Genomic DNA, 14,582 nt, shown 5'->3' with positions numbered 1-14,582 from the left:
GAGGCAGCCGTGGATTGCGCCTAACTCTGCCTATGCAACTCGGCACAGCCTGAGAAACTAACTAGCCTGAAGATAGAAAATAAGCCTACCTTGCCTCAGAGAAATACCCCAAAGGAAAAGGCAGCCCCCCACATATAATGACTGTGAGTTAAGATGAAAAGACAAACGTAGAGATGAAATAGATTCAGCAAAGTGAGGCCCGACTTTCTTAACAGAGCGAGGACAGAAAAGGTAACTTTGCGGTCTACACAAAACCCTAAAGAAAACCACGCAAAGGGGGCAAAAAGACCCTCCGTACCGAACTAACGGCACGGAGGTACACCCTTTGCGTCCCAGAGCTTCCAGCAAAAAATTAGACAAGCTGGACAGAAAAAATAGCAAACAAATAGCAAAGAAGAACTTAGCTATGCAGAGCAGCAGGCCACAGGAATGATCCAGGGAAAAGCAAGTCCAACACTGGAACATTGACAGGAAGCCAGGATCAAAGCATTAGGTGGAGTTAAGTAGAGAAGCACCTAACGACCTCACCAGATCACCTGAGGGAGGAAACTCAGAAGCCGCAGTACCACTTCCCTCCACCAACAGAAGCTCACAGAGAGAATCAGCCGAAGTACCACTTGTGACCACAGGAGGGAGCTTTGCCACAGAATTCATAACAGTACCCCCCCCTTGAGGAGGGGTCACCGAACCCTCACCAGAGTCCCCAGGCCGACCAGGATGAGCCACATGAAAGGCACGAACAAGATCGGGAGCATGGACATCAGAGGCAAAAACCCAGGAATTATCTTCCTGAGCATAACCCTTCCATTTAACCAGATACTGGAGTTTCCGTCTAGAAACACGAGAATCCAAAATCTTCTCCACAATATACTCCAATTCCCCCTCCACCAAAACCGGGGCAGGAGGATCAACAGATGGAACCATAGGTGCCACGTATCTCCGCAACAATGACCTATGGAATACGTTATGTATGGAAAAAGAATCTGGAAGGGTCAGACGAAAAGACACAGGATTAAGAACCTCAGAAATCCTATACGGACCAATGAAACGAGGTTTAAACTTAGGAGAGGAAACCTTCATAGGAATATGACGAGAAGATAACCAAACCAGATCCCGAACACGAAGTCGGGGACCCACACGGCGTCTGCGATTAGCGAAACGTTGAGCCTTCTCCTGGGACAAGGTCAAATTGTCCACTACATGAGTCCAAATCTGCTGCAACCTGTCCACCACAGTATCCACACCAGGACAGTCCGAAGACTCAACCTGTCCTGAAGAGAAACGAGGATGGAACCCAGAATTGCAGAAAAATGGCAAAACCAAGGTAGCCGAGCTGGCCCGATTATTAAGGGCGAACTCAGCCAAAGGCAAAAAGGACACCCAGTCATCCTGATCGGCAGAAACAAAGCATCTCAGATATGTTTCCAAGGTCTGATTGGTTCGTTCGGTCTGGCCATTAGTCTGAGGATGGAAAGCCGAGGAAAAAGACAAGTCAATGCCCATCCTACCACAAAAGGCTCGCCAAAACCTTGAAACAAACTGGGAACCTCTGTCAGAAACGATATTCTCTGGAATGCCATGTAAACGAACCACATGCTGGAAGAACAATGGCACCAAATCAGAGGAGGAAGGCAATTTAGACAAGGGTACCAAATAGACCATCTTAGAAAAGCGATCACAGACCACCCAAATGACTGACATCTTTTGAGAAACGGGAAGATCAGAAATAAAATCCATAGAGATATGTGTCCAAGGCCTCTTCGGGACCGGCAAGGGCAAAAGCAACCCACTGGCACGAGAACAGCAGGGCTTAGCCCAAGCACAAATCCCACAGGACTGCACAAAAGTACGCACATCCCGCGACAGAGACGGCCACCAAAAGGATCTAGCCACTAACTCTCTGGTACCAAAGATTCCAGGATGACCAGCCAACACCGAACAATGAACCTCAGAGATAACTTTATTGGTCCACTTATCAGGGACAAACAGTCTCTCCGCTGGACAACGATCAGGTTTATTAGCCTGAAATTTTTGCAGCACCCGCCGCAAATCAGGGGAGATGGCAGACACAATTACTCCTTCCTTGAGGATACCCGCCGGCTCAGACAAACCCGGAGAGTCGGGCACAAAACTCCTAGACAGAGCATCCGCCTTCACATTTTTAGAGCCCGGAAGGTACGAAATCACAAAGTCAAAACGGGCAAAAAACAGCGACCAACGAGCCTGTCTAGGATTCAACCGCTTAGCAGACTCAAGATAAGTCAAGTTCTTATGATCAGTCAAAACCACCACGCGATGCTTAGCTCCTTCAAGCCAATGACGCCACTCCTCGAATGCCCACTTCATGGCCAGCAACTCTCGGTTGCCCACATCATAATTTCGCTCAGCAGGCGCAAACTTCCTGGAAAAAAAAGCGCATGGTTTCATCACTGAGCAATCAGAACCTCTCTGCGACAAAACAGCCCCTGCTCCAATCTCAGAAGCATCAACCTCGACCTGGAACGGAAGAGAAACATCTGGTTGACACAACACAGGGGCAGAAGAAAAACGACGCTTCAACTCTTGAAAAGCTTCCACAGCAGCAGAAGACCAATTGACCAAATCAGCACCCTTCTTGGTCAAATCGGTCAATGGTTTGGCAATACTAGAAAAATTGCAGATGAAGCGACGATAAAAATTAGCAAAGCCCAGGAACTTTTGCAGACTTTTCAGAGATGTCGGCTGAGTCCAATCATGCATGGCTTGCACCTTAACAGGATCCATCTCGATAGTAGAAGGGGAAAAGATGAACCCCAAAAATGAAACCTTCTGCACACCAAAGAGACACTTTGATCCCTTCACAAACAAAGAATTAGCACGCAGGACCTGAAAAACTGTTCTGACCTGCTTCACATGAGACTCCCAATCATCCGAGAAGATCAAAATGTCATCCAAGTACACAATCAGGAATTTATCCAGGTACTCACGGAAGATGTCATGCATAAAGGACTGAAACACTGATGGAGCATTGGCAAGTCCGAATGGCATCACTAGATACTCAAAATGACCCTCGGGCGTATTAAATGCAGTTTTCCATTCATCTCCTCGCCTGATTCGCACCAGATTATACGCACCACGAAGATCTATCTTGGTGAACCAACTAGCCCCCTTAATCCGAGCAAACAAATCAGATAACAATGGCAAGGGGTACTGAAATTTAACCGTGATCTTATTTAGAAGGCGGTAATCTATACAAGGTCTCAGCGAACCATCCTTCTTGGCTACAAAAAAGAACCCTGCTCCTAATGGTGACGATGACGGGCGAATATGCCCCTTCTCCAGGGATTCCTTCACATAACTGCGCATAGCGGCGTGCTCAGGCACGGATAAATTAAACAGTCGACCTTTTGGGAATTTACTACCAGGAATCAAATTGATAGCACAATCACAATCCCTATGCGGAGGTAGGGCATCGGACTTGGGCTCATCAAATACATCCCGGTAATCAGACAAGAACTCTGGAACCTCAGAAGGGGTGGATGACGAAATTGACAGAAATGGAACATCACCATGTACCCCCTGACAACCCCAGCTGGACACCGACATGAATTTCCAATCTAATAATGGATTATGGGCTTGTAGCCATGGCAACCCCAACACGACCACATCATGCAGATTATGCAACACCAGAAAGCGAATAACCTCCTGATGTGCAGGAGCCATGCACATGGTCAGCTGGGTCCAGTACTGAGGCTTATTCTTGGCCAAAGGCGTAGCATCAATTCCTCTCAATGGAATAGGACACTGCAAGGGCTCTAAGAGAAACCCACAACGCTTAGCATACTCCAAGTCCATCAAATTCAGGGCAGCGCCTGAATCCACAAATGCCATGACAGAATACGATGACAAAGAGCAGATCAAGGTAACAGACAGAAGAAATTTTGACTGTACCGTACCAATGGTGGCAGACCTAGCGAACCGCTTAGTGCGCTTAGGACAATCAGAGATAGCATGAGTGGAATCACCACAGTAGAAACACAGCCCATTCAGACGTCTGTGTTCTTGCCGTTCAACTCTGGTCAAAGTCCTATCGCACTGCATAGGCTCAGGTTTAAGCTCAGGTAATACCGCCAAATGGTGCACAGATTTACGCTCACGCAAGCGTCGACCGATCTGAATGGCCAAAGACATAGACTCATTCAAACCAGCAGGCATAGGAAATCCCACCATGACATCCTTAAGGGCTTCAGAGAGACCCTTTCTGAACATAGCTGCCAGCGCAGATTCATTCCATTGAGTGAGCACGGACCACTTTCTAAATTTCTGACAATATACCTATATCTCATCCTGACCCTGACAAAGAGCCAGCAAATTTTTCTCTGCCTGATCCACTGAATTAGGTTCATCGTACAGCAATCCGAGCGCCAGGAAAAACGCATCGATATTACTCAATGCAGGATCTCCTGGCGCAAGAGAAAACGCCCAGTCCTGAGGGTCGCCGCGCAAAAAAGAAATAACAATCAAAACCTGTTGAACTGGATCACCAGAGGAGCGAGGTTTCAAGGCCAGAAATAATTTACAATTATTTTTGAAACTCAGAAACTTAGTTCTATCTCCAAAAAACAAATCAGGAATAGGAATTCTTGGTTCTAACATAGATTTCTGATCAATAGTGTCTTGAATAGTGTTGAGCGATACCGTCCGATACTTGAAAGTATCGGTATCGGATAGTATCGGCCGATACCCGAAAAATATCGGATATCGCCGATACCGATATCCGATACCAATACAAGTCAATGGGACATCAAGTATCGGAAGGTATTCTCATGGTTCCCAGGGTCTGAAGGAGAGGAAACTCTCCTTCAGGCCCTGGGATCCATAGGGATGTGTAAAATAAAGAATTAAAATAAAAAATATTGATATATTTACCTCTCCGGCGGCCCCTGAACTCAGCGCGGGTAACCGGCAGGCTTCTTTGTTCAAAATCAGCGCTTTTAGGACCTGAGAATCACGTCCCGGCTTCTGATTGGTCGCGGGCCGCCCATGTGACCGCCACGCGACCAATCACAAGCCGTGACGTCATTCGCAGGTCCTTAACGCGCTCATTTTTTAAAAATGAGCGCGGTAATGACTTTCAAAGATGTAGCGGCTTGTGATTGGTCGCGGCCACGCGACCAATCACAAGCCGCGACGTCACCGCAAGCTATTAACGCGCTCATTTTTAAAAATGAGCGCGTTAATTACTTTCAAAGACGTAGCGGCTTGTGATTGGTCGCGTGGCCGCGACCAATCACAAGCCGCTACGTCTTTGAAAGCCATTAACGCGCTCATTTTTAAAAATGAGCGCGTTAATAGCTTGCGGTGACGTCGCGGCTTGTGATTGGTCGCGTGGCCGCAACCAATCACAAGCCGCTACGTCTTTGAAAGCCATTAACGCGCTCATTTTTAAAAATGAGCGCGTTAATAGCTTGCGGTGACGTCGCGGCTTGTGATTGGTCGCGTGGCCGCGACCAATCACAAGCCGCTACGTCTTTGAAAGCCATTAACGTGCTCATTTTTAAAAAATGAGCGCGTTAAGGACCTGCGAATGACGTCGCGGCTTGTGATTGGTCGCGTGGCGGTCACATGGGCGGCCCGCGACCAATCAGAAGCCGGGACGTGATTCTGAGGTCCTAAAAGCGCTGATTTTGAACAACGAAGCCTGCCGGTTACCCGCGCTGAGTCCAGGGGCCGCCGGAGAGGTAAATATATCAATATTTTTTATTTTAATTCTTTATTTTACACATCTCTATGTATCCGATACCGATACCCGATACCACAAAAGTATCGGATCTCGGTATCGGAATTCCGATACCGCAAGTATCGGCCGATACCCGATACTTGCGGTATCGGAATGCTCAACACTAGTCTTGAATCTTTTGTACTCTTGCCGAGAGCTGATCCACAGATGAAGACAGACTTCTAATGTCCATCGCTACACCTGTGTACTGAACCACCCAAATGTCTAGGGGAAAAAAAAGGCAAAACACAGTGCAAAGAAAAAAAAATGGTCTCAGAACTTCTTTTTTCCCTCTATTGAGAATCATTAGTACTTTTGGCTTCCTGTACTGTTGTGAAAGGCAATTCAGTACCACAATGGACATAGCGGTCAGAGTACATACAGTGATCTGACAATAACCCAAAATCATAGAACGAGCTCTGAGACGTGGGAACTCTGCAGACCGCAATCCCTAATCCTCTCCAAACAACACTAGAGGCAGCCGTGGATTGCGCCTAACTCTGCCTATGCAACTCGGCACAGCCTGAGAAACTAACTAGCCTGAAGATAGAAAATAAGCCTACCTTGCCTCAGAGAAATACCCCAAAGGAAAAGGCAGCCCCCCACATATAATGACTGTGAGTTAAGATGAAAAGACAAACGTAGAGATGAAATAGATTCAGCAAAGTGAGGCCCGACTTTCTTAACAGAGCGAGGACAGAAAAGGTAACTTTGCGGTCTACACAAAACCCTAAAGAAAACCACGCAAAGGGGGCAAAAAGACCCTCCGTACCGAACTAACGGCACGGAGGTACACCCTTTGCGTCCCAGAGCTTCCAGCAAAAAATTAGACAAGCTGGACAGAAAAAATAGCAAACAAATAGCAAAGAAGAACTTAGCTATGCAGAGCAGCAGGCCACAGGAATGATCCAGGGAAAAGCAAGTCCAACACTGGAACATTGACAGGAAGCCAGGATCAAAGCATTAGGTGGAGTTAAGTAGAGAAGCACCTAACGACCTCACCAGATCACCTGAGGGAGGAAACTCAGAAGCCGCAGTACCACTTCCCTCCACCAACAGAAGCTCACAGAGAGAATCAGCCGAAGTACCACTTGTGACCACAGGAGGGAGCTTTGCCACAGAATTCACAACACATTTCCATTCCATGCTCCAAATCGGCACATTTAGACCCTGCCCATGAGACGGCCCCCGAGGAGTGGGAACACCCACTTTATGGATGGGGGCTTGTATAAAGACCACCCCTGTTGTGATTTCATTAGCAGAATTATCTGGGCAAAATGGCAACTGTTTAGGCTCAGTGTGTCAGGGCATGCTGGGAGTTGTAGTTTTGCAATAGCTGAACAAAGACTGTAAAAACTAGCACCAAACAAAAAAAGGTTCATATCATTGGAACCGTATGGCGGAATTAAGTAGGACAAAAAACGGAATGCTCTGAGGAGCGGCGGGAACAAAAGAAGAGTAAAAAATGGCCACTTTTGACGTGGTGAAAGGTCCTCTTGAAATGTTAATAAGAACATTCCCGTTCAGGATGCCAAGGCATACTGGGAGTTGTAGTTCTGTCACTGCTGGAGTATAACAAGTTGGAGACAAAGGATCTAAACTGATACACTGTAACAAACCATGAATAATCAGGACAAGTTTTCAAATTACAAGTAATTGAAAGTTTGTTTTCTTGCACTTACCGCACGTAGAGGGAACGCTTTTGGTTTGTTTTCAGAGAGCCGGACCCAGAACTCATGCTGTGATTCATCATCTGCTCGCGAAGGTCATGGATTTTTGCTTCAAACCGAGCGTACTCTGGAAAGGGAACGAAAGCAGAAACAAATTAGAAAACATTAGCCAAGTGACCCGTCCGTAACTATCAGATGCCAGAGAAGAAGAGCCATTACGCGGGCCGCCGCATTAACAGGACTGATGGAAAAATGACGGGAGTAAACTGCTCATTAGTCCGAAAAGGATGGCGCCCCCTACAGTTAATACTGGTCACACAGTCACCAAATATGAAACATAGCCTTATTTTAAAAAAAACAAAAAACAACTGACATTTAGAGGGGTTGCTAGTTATTCGGACAACCCCTTCTGAATCCCCCATGTAAAATAATAACACCTTATAATCACGTCTGGTGATAGTGCCCTTACAGCAAAGTTGGCACTGCCTATCCAGGAGCTGGCGTGACATTGACCACAGGGATCACGTGACATAAAAGTGTTATGCCATCCCTGGGAAAGCTAATGCCAATGCTTCTGAAACAGTGCTGGCACCAGGGGTAAGTATATAAGTGTTACTATGTTAAAAAGTGGAAACATAAAGATTCAGAAGGGGCTGTCCGAGTAGTGGACAACCTTTTAAATGGGTTTTCTCATTATCATAAATGGGTAAAATTGAAAATTGTTTGTAAAAATCAGCAACTTTTCCATTTACCTCTAATGAAAAAATCCTATCCAGTCTCTAGAACAAAGGGATTCTTAATTTTATAGTTTGTAATCATTGCTTAGGTTACAGGCAATCTCTGCAATCTATCAGAAGTTTCTGATTTCGTAAGCAAAGAGCCAGCTTTGAAGCTTTTTTCCATCCCTGGATGCAGCCACAACATTCAGGAGCGCAGCTGAGCCATATCGCCAGCCTGATCTGTCAATCTTCAGGAGCGTGCCTGCCCCAAGCAAGCAGGAATCCAGGAGTCAGGGAAGCGTTATGCTCTTGAAGAAAAAAAAAGGTTTAACCACCCCTTTAATGGAAACCATCAATAAGATGTAATTGACAGATTTTCTCTTCTTGTCAGTGTTTACTGAGTTCTGTCATTGGGATTAGGCTTTATTTTGGGGTGGGTTCCTTAATGTTAAAGTGATTACAGAGCGTCCTGCTGCTGGGATCATCAGTAATCTACTCTAATCTATGCGGAAACCTAATTTCCAATTTCCCTGCAGCAACCCCATAGGAAGAATTAGGCATTACACATTTTGCATTTACATCAATGGTTTGTCCATTTTATGCATGTATGCCCTAGGTCCTCCACAGGGATATATGCTATTTACAGTCACTCCCCCCCCCGGAGACATATAGGTCTGCATAAGAGCTGCATACAGAAAACGGTACAAGATTTTGAATCACAACTAACTGCAAATTAGCTTTTTTTTTATTCTAGAAACGTCAGTGCATTAAAACAAAATGTGTTGCAAAAGTCTTCACACTCTATTGTTTTTCCAGTGTACACTAGTGGTATCATCAATGGTTGACACAGCAGCATTACCCCCACATAGCCGCCCATGGACCCTGCATGTTACTTCTTACCATATCAGAAGCTTCGCTACTTAACACATACAGAAGTGACCTGATGATGATCTGCCGGGACCCCCACAATCAGATGTTGTCTATAGGACTTCCAACCAATGAGAGGAAGGAGTCCCAATAATTTACCAATTTTGTCCATTGAAATCAATGCTGTGGTGCCTGAGATTGGGTGCCGTTCTCTCCTCTGATGTCTATGGGAGCTGCTTGCTTTGTCTCATAGGCTTCAGTAGGGAAAAGCCACCGCTAATGGGACCCCGATTCTCTCAAAAGTCAAGGAAAAACCGTGCCACCCTGTGGATATGCCCCAAGTTCCAATATCCCTTTAATTAAGCACTGTATGGAAATAAAAAAAGATCTCTGGGTCATTTAAAGGCATAGTAGCTCTTTGCGGTGGCTCTCCGAGTAGATGTCTCCTCTCCATTACTTTCCTAATAGAGGTGATAAACAGCAGCTGTACAATAACTGTAGACCCACGATCAGGAGAATACAGTCCGTTGTACTCTATTATCAGCCATTTCTGGCTGTTATATACTCAGGAGTGAGTGGCAGCCGCTCGTCTTATAACGCTGCTGCACTACTATAGCCTTTGCCATTTCCCGCGTCACCTCCTAAACATTCATAAATACATTTCTGATCGCTCTAAGACATTTCTGAGAATTTACAGAAGACAAGCTTCATATTAACTCCAGACGCGGGAACATGAGCCTGTGGAGGGAGAGACCCCAGGGGGACTATGAGATCCATCATCCATAATGGGACATTAGTATTCATTGGGTCCTGGATGAGGGGTCGTAGAACCTGTGCAGAGATGTCCCGCAGAGACCCCAGAAGAATCCCGCATGTCCAGGAGACTTCCTGTGGAGACTCATGACCCGGGGGACTATGAGATCCATCATCCATAATGGGACATTAGTATTCATTGGGTCCTGGATGAGGGGTCGTAGAACCTGTGCAGAGATGTCCCACAGAGACCCCAGAAGAATCCCGTATGTCCAGGAGACTTCCTGTGGAGGGAGAGACCCCAGGGGGACTATGAGATCCATCATCCATAATGGGACATTAGTATTCATTGGGTCCTGGATGAGGGGTCATAGAACCTGTGCAGAGATGTCCCACAGAGACCCCAGAAGAATCCCGTATGTCCAGGAGACTTCCTGTGGAGACCCGTGACCCGGGGGACTATGAGATCCATCATCCAAAATGGGACATTAGTATTCATTGGGTCCTGGATGAAGGGTCATAGAACCTGTGCAGAGATGTCCCACAGAGACCCCAGAAGAATCCCGTATGTCGAGGAGACTTCCTGTGGAGACCCATTACCTGGGGGACTATGAGATCCTTCATCTATAATGAGACATTAGTATTCATTGGGTCCTGGATGAGGGGTCGTAGAACCTGTGCAGAGATGTCCCGCAGAGACCCCAGAAGAATCCCGTATGTCCAGGAGACATCCTGTGGAGGGAGAGACCCCAGGGGGACTATGAGATCCATCATCCATAATGGGACATTAGTATTCATTGGGTCCTGGATGAGGGGACGTAGAACCTGTGCAGAGATGTCCCGCAGAGACCCCAGAAGAGTCCCCTATGTCCAGGAGACTTTCTGTGGAGGCCCGTGACCTGGGGGACTATGAGATCCTTCATCTATAATGAGACATTAGTATTCATTGGGTCCTGAGTGGGGGTTGTAGTCACTGCATGGGCTCATTTCTAGAAGAAGCCGACCCACCGTTTACTCTAGATGCCACGAATTGAAATGATGTCATTTTTTTTAAAAAAAAATTAAAGAAGCTTTTAACCACTTTTTAATAGTAGAATACCGGGCTATCATGACCTCACCATCGGCACCCAATGATCGAAAACTGGGGAAAGGGTAATAATCCCTAATTAGTCAACTATATTGCCGACAGGACGTCTAGTAACAATGGGTATGGTTGATGGGAATGACGCCCAGTGTGCCTCACAAAACGATCCTGCGCCATCCAGACCACAGGAAGAGGAGAGAGACTGAGGCTGCCATATATCTATCGTTTTACTACTTAATTCCAATGAAATTTTCAGGGATATGATAAATTTTACATTAGAGATCATCAGTCGGAGCCTCCGCAGATAAGTCGTGTGCTTTACCACCGCTCTGTTCTATCTTCTCTTTACCAGCTCTGATGTCTCGCCTTCCTTTCATCTTAATAATCTCTTATGTTTGGACACGTTACTGTGCGTGTAATGGAGAGAGGAAGCCGAAAGCTCATTATTAAGATGTTCGCCCAAGATTACACAACAGTAAAGAGCTGAGAAAAAAAATCACATTTGAACCTCCCTGGTGGCCTTGGGCAATGGTTAAGTTCATGCCAAGACTTCATTTTGATAAGGCCTGATTCTTTATACAGACCCTGGACCAGACCTCCATTTTTATACCGATCTGAGACCAGTCGCCTCTCCATTTTCCTGCACTCCTACCAGAAGAGAGTTGGTGCCAAGAGGATATCTGCAATGGCGCCTGAGAGTGGAGAGAAAAGCAGTAATTGGGAGAGGTCAGTATGACGTGGGGGCATACGGGAGGTTGGCCACCTGCTCCAGGAGTCGTAGAGATCCCCTCTTATTCCTAGGAGCTTCCAGAAGAGTTGGCATGTACAATGGTGATGAATGAATGGGAAGGATCCTACGACTCCGCACCCTCGTTAACGAACACAGAAGTCCCACTGTTGCGGTGGGTTCCGTGTATAAAAGAAATACATTATTAATCCCGGCAATCTGACTTCTCTAAAGCAATGTCTCCTCCTTTCCACCCCTCTGGCACTCTGTATACCGAGCGGTATGAATAATTCACACTGCGTGTCAAAGCGAGGAGATTAAAGGGTAAGCGCCAATCCAAAAAAAAAACTGCCCACATCGCCTTCATCTCACATCAAAGATTTAGATGTGGAAGAGTCCTCGCCGGAGAACAGAAAACTGACAATCCTTGTAGCGAAGGAATGCAACAAATGGAGAGTGACAAGTAATTATAGAATTATCATTGCAGATTTCTAATACATATTATATGGAGAGAAGTATGTGCCCCCCGCCTTTTTACACCTCCAGGAGCTTCTCTGACCTCCCGTTCTACATACATACATTAATATGGAGTCGGCCTCTCTGCAGATATAACGGCTCCGCTCTTCTGGGAAGGATTTATACAGGGTTTTGCAGGTGTCTGCTAGAATTTTTGCCCCTTCATCCAGAAGAATATTTGTGAGGTCAAACCTTGTTGTTGGGGAGAGGCCATTCTTACAATCTTCGGTCTAGTTGTTGGGTGGGGTTGAGGTCTGGGTTCAGTGCCACCGGTCATATTCTTCCACCAAACTCCTCCAACCATGTCTTTGTGGACTTTGTGCCCTGGATTACAGTCATGGGGAACAGAGAAGGATCTTTCCCAAAACTGTTCACACAAAGCTGGAAGCTACAATTGACCACAATGTCTTGTATGCTACAGCTGTAAAGGGAACCTGTCACCTCAGAAAATGCTATTTACCTGCAAATAAAGGGTTAATCTGCAGGTAAACAGCATTACGATGCTGGCCGGCCACCTTACTGAAAGAGTGGCTACCAGGAGAAAATAAACTTATGTAGGTCCGGAAGCTGCTGGCTTTCAGTCATGGGGAGGTGCAAGGAGCAGTAAGAGCCAGTGCTCACTGTACTGAGTGGCGGCTGTAATTATTCCCCGGTACATTGACAGCTCGCTCTACAGCATGTGTGTGCGCAGAGTGAGTTGTCAATCAATGTGGCAAGGAATTATCATAGTCACTGCTCACAGCATAGTGAGCGATGACCCTAGCCGCTCCATGCATGCCCCTAAGACTGAAAACTGGTGGTTCCCAGGAGGAAATAAGTTAATTTTCTCCAGGTAGCTGCACTTTCAGTAAATTGGCTTATATGCTATCAAGTCATCAATCTGGCTACCAGATTATACTCTAATGGACCAATATGACCTTGTCTTTGTTGAATTGTATCAATGATATCCTCACATACTCTTAACAATGATGACATACTCATAGTATTAGAATCCATGAGATGACCCTCCATCCTCTGATGGACCTGTATGACCTGTCCTGGTTGAGTTGCATCAATAACATCCTATACATACTATCAACAACTACTCAGCCAGAGGTTTGTTATCTAATCGGCAATCCTCTGATGGACTAGTAAGACCCTGGCTTGGTTGCATCGCATAGATTCTATCCTTACACACTATCAACATTGATGATACATGCAAAAGTTATCTACCAAATTATCCTCTGATGATTCTATCTTGGTTGTGTTGCGTCGCTGATATCTTTACATAATCTCAACAATGACAACACACCCAGTGTATAGGTATCTATTGGATAGTTCTCTGATGGACTAGTATGACCTGGTCTTTGTTGGGTTACATTGATCATTTCCTTATATACTATCTTGAATGATGATGCTCCCAGAATATTGGTATCTACCAAATGATCTTTTCATGGACCAGTATGACCTTTTCTTGGTTGGGTTACATCAATGATCTCCTTACAGACTATCTTGAATGATAATATACCCAGCACAATAGTATCTACTGGACGTTCCTCTGATGGACCAGTATGACCTTGCCTTGGTTGGGTTACATCAAAGATCTCCTTACATACTATAGTGAACGATAATAGTATCTACCAGATGATCTTCTTATGGACCAGAAAAACATTGTCTTGGTTGGGTTACATTGATAATCTCCTGACATACAATCTTAAGTGATGATATTCCCAGAATATTGGTATCTATCAAAGGATCTTCTGAAGGACCAATATGACATTGTCTTGGTTGGGCTACATCGATGACCTCGTTACAGACTGTCTTGAATGATGATACTCCTGGAGTATTGGTATCTACTTGAAGCTCCTCTGATGGACCAGTATGACATTACCTTGGTTAGGTTACATCAACGATCTACTTACATACTCTTAACAATGGCAACACACCCAGAGTATTGGTATCTACTAGATGTTCCTCTGATATACCAGGATGACCTTGTCTTGGTTGGGTTAAATTGATGGTTGGGTTACATCGATGATCTTTTTACATACTATCTTGAATATGATACACCCAGAATGTTGGTATCTACCAGATGATATTCTGGTGGACTGGTATGACCTTGCCTTGGTTGGATTGCATCAATGAAATACTTAAACTATCAAGTTAACAATGGAGACACACCCAATGGTTTGGCTTCTACCGAATGATCCTCTGATGGACAAGTGTGACCTTGTCTTGGTAGTTTTACATAGTTGAAGTAATTCCCCATTATACACTGTAATGACACACCCAAAATAATGTTTTTCATCCAATTATGGACCCAGAGAGTCAGAATTCTCTGAGTGCTCATGGAGATACGTTTATGACATAGGCGTACATTCTAATTTCATTTGTGCTGGTGCCCAACAGCAGGCCCTAATGGAGTAGTTTGGTTTAAAAGCTTTTCCTCTGTGATCGTGGCATAAACGCTGTCGCTAAGCACGTTTTAATGTATCCCATTCTCGCTTCT

At 45.4% G+C, this 14,582-nt stretch overlaps 1 protein-coding gene across 6 annotated transcripts in view; it reads right to left on the bottom strand.

The window, feature by feature from the left end:
* Positions 1–14,582, bottom strand: part of DLG2 (discs large MAGUK scaffold protein 2) — a 1,534,662-nt gene that overhangs the window by 135,518 nt on the left and 1,384,562 nt on the right. For all 6 annotated transcript variants that reach the window (XM_069759326.1, XM_069759327.1, XM_069759329.1 and 3 more), the window contains one exon: positions 7,441–7,555. In XM_069759326.1, coding sequence (XP_069615427.1) covers positions 7,441–7,555 — 115 coding nt within the window. The remainder of the gene's footprint in view (positions 1–7,440; positions 7,556–14,582) is intronic.

This window comes from Ranitomeya imitator, chromosome 3, assembly GCF_032444005.1.
Source record: "Ranitomeya imitator isolate aRanImi1 chromosome 3, aRanImi1.pri, whole genome shotgun sequence".
Lineage (NCBI taxonomy): Eukaryota > Metazoa > Chordata > Amphibia > Anura > Dendrobatidae > Ranitomeya > Ranitomeya imitator.
Note: the sequence above shows the minus strand (reverse complement) of the source record. Positions and strands in the feature narration are given on the sequence as shown.